Source organism: Fringilla coelebs, assembly GCF_963513975.1.
Source record: "Fringilla coelebs genome assembly, chromosome: 1".
Classification (NCBI taxonomy): Eukaryota; Metazoa; Chordata; class Aves; order Passeriformes; family Fringillidae; genus Fringilla; species Fringilla coelebs.
This window is the reverse complement of record NC_140028.1, coordinates 9182870-9193761: the sequence shown is the minus strand read 5'-3', so window position 1 is coordinate 9193761 and position 10892 is coordinate 9182870. Positions and strand designations below refer to the sequence as shown.

Genomic DNA, 10892 nt, shown 5'->3' with positions numbered 1-10892 from the left:
GTTTGCTTTCAGTACACTTTACCAGAGGCTCCAGGTGACACCCTGCTCCCATGCTGCATGCAGCCATTCTGCATGGCTGGTCCTGTGAATACAAGCCCAAGAACTGTTTCCTGTTTATCTGCTCAAAGGCCTCCTGTTGCTCAAGGCCACACTTGAAATATTCCTTCTGGATCACTTGATAAAGGGGCCAACAAGCAGACTATAACCTGGAATCTGCATTCTCCCAAACCCCATTAGGCTTAGGAAAGCTTGTGTTCATTCCTATTAGCCAGTGAGAACATAGCAGCTATTTTGTTAACCACCTCCATAGGCACATGATTGCATTCATCCTGCCATTTTATTTCCTAAGAACTTGATCTCCCATTGTTATGAAGGGAGTGAAAGCTTAGACAAGTCCTGCCTTTGACTTGGATTTATGGATTGTTCTGTTCAATGCAGCCTGCACCCCAGATTGCTCTTGCTTGCAAGTTCTTAAGAATGGCTGATTAAGTCTATCATAAAATGAATTATTTATTGAATAGATACAAGATTAACAGATATAAGATTTTAAACAGAAACTTACTAAGAACGATAAAACAAAAAGAACTATGAGAAGATAAAAAATACCTTGGACAATAAAAAATGTTACCACCAAATTGATGGTGAAGTACACATAGAATCCTTTCACTCTGTTTCCAGGGAATAACCACAAAGTTTGCATCCAAACTTTGGGGAAAAGGCCTACACATTTCCCAAAGGTGTGTAGGAGACTTCTGATTTGGTGAAAGTTTTGTGTAGCTTTTATAGTTCGTAAAGTGAAGTATCTGTCAGAAAGTCCAGCTTATCACCCCACATCTTGTTCTCAAGGCCAGATGTTTATTGTCAGCTGGAAATTCCACCTCTGGCACCACAGATAACTCCCTACCAGACAAATGTCCAGGCCTGGGCTATCTGACCAATTCACGTGAGGAGGAGAATGCCCAGAGTTGTCACACCAGCTGATAGAATGGATAAGCTCTTCTGTAGTAGCCAGGAGAGTCCTGCCACACCTATGTAGGTTTGTTTAGCTTACTTTGTTTTATGGCAAGACCAGCTTTCAGATGAATTTAGATTTTTTTTTCCTTAAAAATTTCTTCTGCTGTATTGCCCCACACAATGATATCATCGATGTATTGCAGGTGTTCTGAAGCTCCACCTTTTCCTGTGCAGTCTGGATCAGTCCATGGCAGATGGCTGGGCTGTGTTTCCACCCATGGGGCAGTCATCAATTCTAGGTATACTGGACACTCCTACAAGCAAAAGTGGTCTGCACTCTGGTGCCAGAGGGACTGAGAAAAATGCATCAGTGATATAAACCGTGGCACCATTTGTCTGCCTTTGACTCCTGCTAATATTGGAATTCCAACACGCCCAGCACAGCAGCACTCAGAGGCAGCATGACTTCATTCAGACCATGACAGTCCACTATCAGCCTCTACCCCCATTACACTTTTGCACTGGCTACATGGGGCTGTTAGAAGCATCTTCTATCATCAACCACATTTGGATGGTAATAAAATGTTGTAGTTGCCACCTATTTATAGAATCAACCATAAAATGCAAGGTTGAAAAAAAAAAAAAGACAAAAAAATATACTAACAAAATTATTATCTGGTGTCTCATTATATAGTTATAACATTTCATTTTCATTTCATGAAATGCCTGTGTGTGGTGGTTTCTTTAGTGGTGGCTGAGCAAGCAATGGAGACATTGCTATGAAAACTCCTGTTTTTTCACTACTGAAAGCTGAAATTAATATTATAATGGATTATAATTGTTCAGCAACTGTATTATTAATGTTCACTAATTCAACCATTACTCCTTTCTGTGAATGAGTAGTGAACATTTCCTTATCTCTTTTTCTTTATCTGCAACATTTTACATTTAACATTATCCTTCTTACACAGGTATAAAACCATTAACAGCTTCCTATTACTCCTGCATTATATTGTTATTGGAGTACATTAATTTTTTTGGATTTTTTACTTTTCTTTGAGCTCTTCAAGGAGTTTTATTCTCTTAGTTAGCCTTAAATGTAAGGCTAACTAATTCTTGATACCCTTTGAACTTCCATGAGCACTTCAAACAGAAGTACTTTTTGCTGCTTGCTGTAAATACAGAACATTTGATTGCAGTCCTAGGTGACAGTAATTCAATCAGAAAATGAAGAACTGCTGCTGCCAAATTACTCATACAATTCACATTTTATTATTGGCTGCTGAACAAGATGTTTCAGTCTCACACTTTAGATACCACTCAAGTGAAAGCTCTAAAAGTTCTGCTAATATAATAATAATCACAGAATGGATAAGGCTGGAAGGGACCACAGTGGGTCATCCGCTCCAACTTCCCTGTGCAGGCAGGGTCATCCCATAACACATGGCACAGGATTGTATTCAGACAGTTCTTGAATATCTCCAGCAAGGGAGACGCTACCCACTCTCTGGACAATCTGTTCCAGTGCTCAGCCACCCACACAGTAAAGGAGCTCTTCCTCCTATTCAGGTGGAACTTTCTGGGCATCAGTTTCTGCCCATTGCCTCTTGTCCTATTGCTGGGCACTGTTGCCATCAAATTTCAAAAGTCTCATACCTTCTCGGCGATTTCTCATGGGCAGCTCCTCACAGCACAACTCCTTCCTCAAAGCACAGCCAACAAACCCAAACTGCCTTCTCAACCAGCTAACCCACTCTTTTTGTAGCACTCTTCTTATTGGATACAGCTGTGGCCTATTAAGGGCAGGCCTGTTCCTAATCTTTGGTGATTAGTACAGCTGCAACTCCTCAACTGTGAGACTACCTTCTGCACTATTTTCTTACATTCTATCCCTCCACAGGGCACCGCTGAGCAGAGCCTGGTTCATCTTCTGACATTTCCCTACAGACACTGACAGACATTGTTGAGATCCCCTCTCAGTTGTCTCTTCCCAAGGCCGAACAGGCCCAGCTCCCTCCAATTTCATCTGTTGCCATCCACTGGACCTGCTCCAAAATGATGACCTTCACTTTTTAAAGAGCTGGAAAAGCAGGTCATGGAGTTTTGTGCATATGTGGACTAGCATGCATACAAACTCTTGCTCCAGAAGACTTAGGAGATATTCAAGCAAAACTGGACAGTCTGCTTTGAGGGCTTGGGATGAGGGGGTGTAAAACCTTAATAGATAGTTTGGCTGCAAATTACCTATGCAGCAATGTTTCATGTATGCAATTCAACTTTTTCTTAATTTTACTGGGTAGTTTGATTGTCAGCCTAGATGTGGTCAAAGGATCCATCTTTCATTGACAGTAAATGAAAAATCAGTGTTGGACAAAAAGGTGTCCAGATACTCTTCTGATGTCCTCACTTAAATGAAAAAATCTTGTAATTCACAAATAAATTTGCTACCCATTACACAACACATAAGGAAGCTCAAAGAGATCAACACATATATACATAGACTACAGCTGTTTCCTCTGTTTTGAAACTGAATTAGGAAAACAGTTTTAAACAACAGCACTATAATTATGCTAAGGGCTTTATTGACTTTTATTAAGTATTACATACCACATGGTTTATGTAATAATGTAATAAAATGAGTCTGCTTTGAAACATATCAGCTGTCTTTAAACAAACCTCAATCCCAACACTGTATTTATTCTGTTATCTGAGCTCTGTAAGACTACTCCACATACACAGATGTGTTTAAAACAATAAAAATGGGGGAAAACATTTTGAAAACCCTCAGAAAATAAACAGTATTCATCACAGAAACAGGAACTATAACGTCAGGCAACTTAAACTGGTTTTAAACTGTTTTAGAGAAATCAGGATGCTACTCAGTGTTACATTTAATATCTATGAGCAGTGGCTCCAACCTGGCTTGTTGCTTGTTTTGTTTAGACAACTAGTAAGATCTAGCAATTGCAATGGTTGCCAGCATTCCGCTAAAACCATATGGCATGACAAGAACATTGGAGCCTGCGTGCCCTTATGCACAGAGAAAAGAAAAATGAGACAAATAGCTGGAATGAAACACTTCAGTAAAGAGAGCAGACTGCCTGTAGCTGATGGTTAGAAAGATAATCTTTGAATTAAAGCTGCATCTGACATGAGTTAAGACCATAAAAATGCATTTGAATTTTTGGCTGATGAAAAAAAAAAAACAACTTTCCTCTAGGTTTCAGAAAATAAGGAGGATTATTATCACCAGCTGTACTTAAAGGACAAAGGGCAAATGTAGATCCATGTAGTTCTGACTGTTGTTGGCAGAAACCTTAAGAAATTGGCTGCTAATGCTAACATGTTCTGCTTTGCAGGCAGTAACTCAATACACATATTTATGGAAGGCTGAACGTTCACTGTGTCTTATCACTTTCATTATGTTTGGCCCTAAGAGTTCAAAGCCATAAGCTGTATTTCAGAAATGATATAAATGAATAAGAAGGACTGCAGTTTACTCCTTTAACTTGCTCAGTTGCACCCACATGTGAGAGTCTCTCCAGTTTTTGTGAATTAACATGTTTTGGATACTGCTGAAAACTGTGAGACGTGTAGACATCTCACTTCCTCAGTTGCACATTTTTAGGGATTGTTTTCAAGGAACACAAGTGAAACACTGATCCTGTTTCTACTATTGGTGAAAGGAAAGTTTCAAGTAGTTTCAAAAGTATAAGAAAATGAAATGCTAGTTTTTAACAGATGCAACATAAGCAGAACTGAAGTCACTGAAAGATAGAAACTCAAATGGACTGACATGTTCTTTACAACAGGAAATGAGCTTTTAGGGCTATAGGCCGGATAAATGGGCCAAGACCAATGTATGAGGTTCAGCAATGCAAAGTGCCAGGCCCTGCACTTGGGTTACAACAGCTGCATGCAGCACTGCAGGCTCAGGGAAGAGTGGCTGGAAAGATACTGGTGGAAAAGGTCCTGGGGGTGCTGGTCAACAGTGGCTGAACATGAGCCAGTGTTGCTCACGTGGCCAAGAAGGTCAATGGCATCTGGCTTGTATCAGCAATAGTGCGAGAGCATGGAGTGTCGCCCTGTACTCAGCACTTGTGAGGCCACACCTCAACTCCTGTGTTCAGTTTTCGGCTCCTCTTGACAAATTCACATTGAGGTGCTGCAGTATGTCCAGAAAAGGACAACAGTGCTGGGGAAGGGGCTGGAACACGAGTCTGATAAAGAGCAGCTGAGGGAGCTCACGGTTTTTAGCCAGGGGAAAGGGAGACTCAGGGGGACCTTCTTGTTCTCAACAGCTGCCTCAAAGTAGGTTACATCCAGGTGGGGGTCAGTCACTTTTTCCAGGCAAAAAGCAAGAGGACAAGAGGAAATGGCCTCAAGTTGCAGCAGGGGAGGCTCAAGTTGGACATCAGGAGAATGTTCTTCACTGAAAGGGTGGTTCAGCATTAGAAAAGGGTGCCCAGGGAGGGGGTGGTGTTCAACCACTGGACTCGGCACTCAGTGCCATGGTCTGCTTGACAAGGTTATAGGTAGGGTTCAATGATCTTGGAGGTCTTTTCCAGCCTTAACAATTCTGTGAAAGACTTCCGCTTTCCCCTTGCTTGTCTGGAAAATCTGTCATCAAAGGCATCAGATCTGGAAGCTGGCAGTAGTATTTAAAGGAAAACAGACTAAGAGATTATGCTGCCTTGGGCTTCACTGAATTTCACGGGGGTTTGGTATCACGGTCTGTGTAAGTGAATTTAAACTCCGGTTTCAGGGGAGCGTCCAGCACCACTCACCCTCCCCTGCCCCTTCCTTCAGTCCATGGCTGAGAAGAGCCCAGCACCCGTCCCGACCAGACCCACCGGACCCGGGACCAACTCCCGCCGGCGGCACCGAGCCGCCCTCAAGGCGCGGGGCCGGGCACGGGACACGGGGAGCGCCGCCCCCAGGAGCCGGCGAGCCCACGCCGCAAGTGCCTCTGGGAGTTGTGGTCCGGTTCGGCGGCCTCCGCCCGGCCCAAGCCTGGCGGGGCTCAGCCGGCCCCATGCCCCGGGGCTGTCCCTCTGTGCCATGTCAGGGAGCTTCTTCGTTCGTCGCGCCCCCTCGGCGTCCTGTCTCTTTGGGAGGGATGGGGGGAAAAGGAGGCGAAATTACTCAAGATTGAACTACAGCTCCCGGCGAGCACTGTACTACGGAGCACTCAACGGGGCGGGGGGGGGGGGGGTCGGGTGAAGATGGCGGCTGCTAAACCGAGCTGGAGAGGAGGCTGAGGTGAGTTTGGAGCAGTGCTCCGGCCACTCGCGTTCACCCTCGTAGTCGCCTCCTCGTCGCGATCTCTCACTTCTTTCCCCTCCTCCACGCTTGGGAACGAGGAGGAGGCGCCAGAGGGGTGGGCGCCGAGGGAGTGGCGGGAGGCTCGGGCCGCCAAGAGGAGATGCCTCGGGGCATGGCCTCAGCCTGGACCCGCCGTGGCAGCGGCTCGGGCTGTCCCTGTGGGCGCTGCTCCCGGCGGAAGGGCTGGCAGGCTGGCTCTCGCCGCCGGACGGGTCTGCTCGCCGCAGGAGCTGCGAGGACAGCGAGCGGATCCCCCCGCTCTTACCGGGCGGGGCTGTGGCTTTGGGGGTTCCCTCAGCAGGTTTTCTTCAAATGGACCTTAAGACAGCGAGATATTAACTGAACACAATGCAAATTGACAGGAGGGCAACACTGTGAGCTTTCTTGGCTTCTTCTTTAAAGTTAATTGTGCATTACGGAGCCATGCTTTAGGTAATTGAGGTGTGGGCTCACAAATCTTCTTACTGAAAACCATAGTACAATGTTCATTTTTGGATACGTCTAGAAAGGTATCCCGTGGTCCTTTGAGCTGAGATACAAGGAGGAAAATATTGTGGTGTGCATTGTCTCTATGCTGTTGTAGGACTAGTGGGAAAGCCTGTAACTTTAAACGAGTGTTTGAGTTGCTGTATCAAAACCCAGTTTGCTAGCCCAGGTGTTTCACTTTGCAAAGCTACATCAATGCTTGCTGTGCAAACTGAGTGGGTAAGCTAAACCCAGAGTTAACAGCCAAGGCTTTGGGATTTTATGGGTAGTTACTTCCTAAAGCTTTTATAATTAATTCTAAATATTTTGAAATATTTTCTCAAGTAACTTCAGGATATCTTGCTTGAAGACTTGGTTATAATGCTCTTAAACATGGTAACATTTCTTTGAGAAATAGGTGATTTGGAGTGGAAATCTTGATTGTAGTGCCCTGATAGGCCTGAAAACTTATCCATAGGTTTTATTTAAGCCTTTTGGCAACAATTTTAATATTTGTCTAAAAAAGGCTGCTAGAATGAGATTAATTTTTGGTTCAGAAAAAACCTCACAAAAATGTACTTAAACTACATTTTGTGATTAAACAACTGGTTTAGATATTGCAAATGTTTGTGGTTCATGATGGGACAGTAACTTCTCTCTACTTCTAATCCAACCTTGTGCAGTAGAAAAGAATGAACAAATTTTATATTGCATGCAAGTTGATGGGGGTGTGAGAATACTCACCAGAGTTGGCAATTCAAGTATAATGATAAAATCTAAATTATAAAGAGTATGGGTTAGAAACAGCTTTGGTGTCAGTGACTTTTAACTGCCCAGCCTAGCTCCATAAGGGAGTAATCCTTGTAAAGCTGCCGCACAACTTTTAAACAATTTGAAGATGTGTAATTTTTTGAAGTGAAAGCAAATCGTGTTTTCTGTTGCTGCATTCTGTCTTGGGTAAGAGAGCAGGGTAGTCTCATTAATCGAGCTAGTTTCATACATGGCATTTCCTCTCCAGCTGAGAAAGGTAATTCAGATTAAAGTCAGGTGCTTTCCCAGAATTACTGTGGAATGTAAATCCATTTTATATTACATTTTTTGAGTTCTGGGAATCATAGTTGGAGCTTAGCGGTCTATACTTAGGAATGAACATGTGATTTATTAATCTTGCATTGCACTGGCCGTTTGCCTACTTTCAAAGCTAAAGGCATTGATTAATTTTTCAAAGAGGAAATATGAGTGGGGAACTAAGTGATCTATAAAGTAAATGTGCAGTGGATTTTTAATTTTTCAGTTCATGCCTGTGTGGCTGTGAGAGGTGCTTAAGCCTCTGCCTTTATTTGGCTTAAGCTGGAGGTATGAAAAGGAGCCCAGATGGCAATTTCATTTTGGAGACTCAAAATCAAGTTAAATATTTATGGTGTTACATAATAACATTACAGAGGGCTTATTGGAAGAAAATACAAGATCTCAGGTATGCTGACTTCTCTTTCTTTACCTGTAGCACAAGGTTATATAAATTTTTCCATTTTAGGTCTTTAAAGAGGTCCATTGTATTAGGGTCCACAGGAAAACAATCTCTGCTTTTCTGTTAGGCTTTCAATGTCATTTCTGGAATCTTGTGATAATAAGAAATATTTGTGCTTGATAAACTATCCTTTAATTTCAGATCCTGGGTTAGTTAATGGGAAAAAAAATGGAACAAACTGTATTTTTATCCTTATTGTGATGAACAATAAATTGGCCTTGGGTTTCCTAGCCAAATGGTGCAAAATCATCTCAAAAGAAAACTGAAAGCTTTTCTTTAGAAGAATGATTTTATGTGTCATGCAAGTGTTCCTCTGCCTTTTAAAGGTACATTCACTAGCTTTGCGCTTTGATTATAATTACATTTTTAACTATTGTTGTAGCCTTAGAAAAAACACAATGACTTAGTCGTCCACAGAGCAGTAGGTATGATTTTGTTTACCTTCTTAATATCCAGGAGTCAGTTGCTTTGGTGAAGAAAACAGTGTATAGTATTTGATATCCATAAGCATCTGGTGATCTGTCACATGTCACAAATTGACTTGGAATGTGTTAGACTAGGAAACTAAATGGTATCACATGATTTTCCACAGTTCTCTTAATTAGCTAAGTTCTGCTTCATCAAATTCTGTGAGGGGGTTTTTCCTCTTTTCTTAGGTAAAATTTTAGCTCAGTGACAAATAGCTGAGCAAAGTCAAGAATGGAAAGCTTCTTGGTTTGGTTTAGTTCTGTTCTGCTGTGACAGATGACAGCATCTGTGGATGAAACTTTGTCCTAGGCCAAGTGAGACAGTGATTGAAGACTTTATGGAGAAGAAATTGTGTGCTCTGTTCTGCATGTAGAGGCCAGGCCACCTCCATGTGGAATTTTTGGTCCTGTTACGGATCATAAAATGACTAAAAACCCAGTGAATTATTTTAAAACAGATATTTTCTATATGTCTCAGTTGATACAACTTTTCTAGTAATTTCTGCAGAAGATTCTTCTAAAAATCTTGTAAAAGTGAGTTGACTTTGCTGACAGCAGTGTTTATGTTTTAGGAAAATGTATTGAATTCCTGATTGCTGGAGATGGTCAGTAAAACACTTCTGAGTCTCTGGCACTAGGCTCCTGGAAACTCTCACCAGGTTCTCTGCTTTTTTATTTTCTTCCATGTCAGTAAATCTGTTTTCTGTAATATTTCAGCTAGCTCCATAACTACATTCTGAACCAGGGATTTTGCTTCTCCATATGTCTGTTGGACATGACAATCTGCAGCGTGTTTCCTTTTATAAAATTGCACTGTTTCTCATGCTGCCCTTGGAGAGGGACATACAGCTAGCTAATAGATGGGATATTTTAAATAACTTACTTTGAAGTACTAGTTTTAATCCCAGTTGCTGTCAGCAAATTGGAACCTTTGATTGAAATGCATATACAAGAATAAAGTTTATTTTTAGCAACTACGAGCATTGCTTTAATATGTAGTCATTAAAACATATATTGACCAAATGAAATGTTTATTCTCACATTATCCATCCATAGAATTACAATTTTTTGGTGTATGTATACATACAATTATTAGCTGAATATCTTTTATTTAAAAAATTTATTTTATTTTTGAAGAAAGCAACACCCAGTATCATTAACTGAGATATTTGTGGAGAAGTACATTTATGGGGAGTTTGCATTTGGCAATTAGTAAAAGCCAAACACACTGCTTTAATACAGAAAAATCTTCAAATAATTTGCATTTTAGTGCTAATTAGAGGAAGAGTAGATTTGGCTACTTTTATATCCAAAATAGATTGTTTTAACTTCAGATGAGTTCATTTTAGAAATATATTTAATTGCATCAGAAGTCCTTTGAGCAGCTATTGTGTATAGAAGATTGCACTCTGGTCTAAAATCTGCCTTTTTTTATACTGGGAGAAAAATGCCCTAGAAAGGACCACACAGGTTTTTCGGTTGTTTTTTGTAGTGTTGAGCAGAAGCCTCTTTTAGGCATTTTAGCAGGGAAGGGCTGTAGTTTAGAGCTGAAGTGGAAGTGAGATGTGCAGGATTTATCATCCTAAACAGTGGCACTTGGGAAGGTCGCAATATACAACCGAAAAATGTTTACTCCAGCATCAAAGACAAGAACAGAATGACTGCATTTCAGGAACAGGCAAAATCTACATCTAGTCTGGTCAGCTAAGAGAATATCTGGATTTCTGTGGTAACAGCCCCTCTGGTACTGCAGCTGAAGAATGTCCATTCTGCATGAGTTACTGAGCATATTTGTATGTAAATTGTCTTAAGCTATAGCCTTGACTTTGGTTTTTTGTTTGTTTTCTTCATAGTTCCTTATGTTTTTACGAAATTGAAGACAGATCTCCGATTAACAATGCCTGGCAGTAAGTATTCTTATCTTAAGTGCATTAAGACAATATTTAGGGGTGTTTACTGTTAAGATATTCTCTTTGGGTTTAAAAATTAAAAAAAAAAATGGAAAAAGAAGCATTATACTTTCTGTCATTTATAAGAATTTTATGATGTTAATATTATATAGTCTCTGCCTTTGTAAATCTCCATATATTTTACAAAAATAATATGAGCTTTACATTTGCCTTTTGATTACAGCTTCACAGTATAATGTTAAT

At 41.1% G+C, this 10892-nt stretch overlaps 1 protein-coding gene across 5 annotated transcripts in view; it reads left to right on the top strand.

The window, feature by feature from the left end:
- The first annotated feature begins 6170 nt into the window (after positions 1-6170).
- EFR3A (EFR3 homolog A) overlaps positions 6171-10892 on the top strand; it is a 75401-nt gene continuing 70679 nt past the window's right edge. For 3 of the 5 annotated variants that reach the window (XM_084200964.1, XM_084200965.1, XM_084200962.1), the window contains exons 1-2: positions 6172-6216; positions 10593-10646. Coding sequence is in view for 1 of the 5 variants with exons in the window: in XM_084200963.1 (XP_084057089.1) it covers positions 10637-10646 (10 nt within the window). In the remaining 4 variants the exon portion in view is untranslated. Of the gene's footprint in view, positions 6217-10592; positions 10647-10892 lie in introns of those variants that run through there. The other 2 variants (XM_084200963.1, XM_084200966.1) reach the window with 2 other exon arrangements.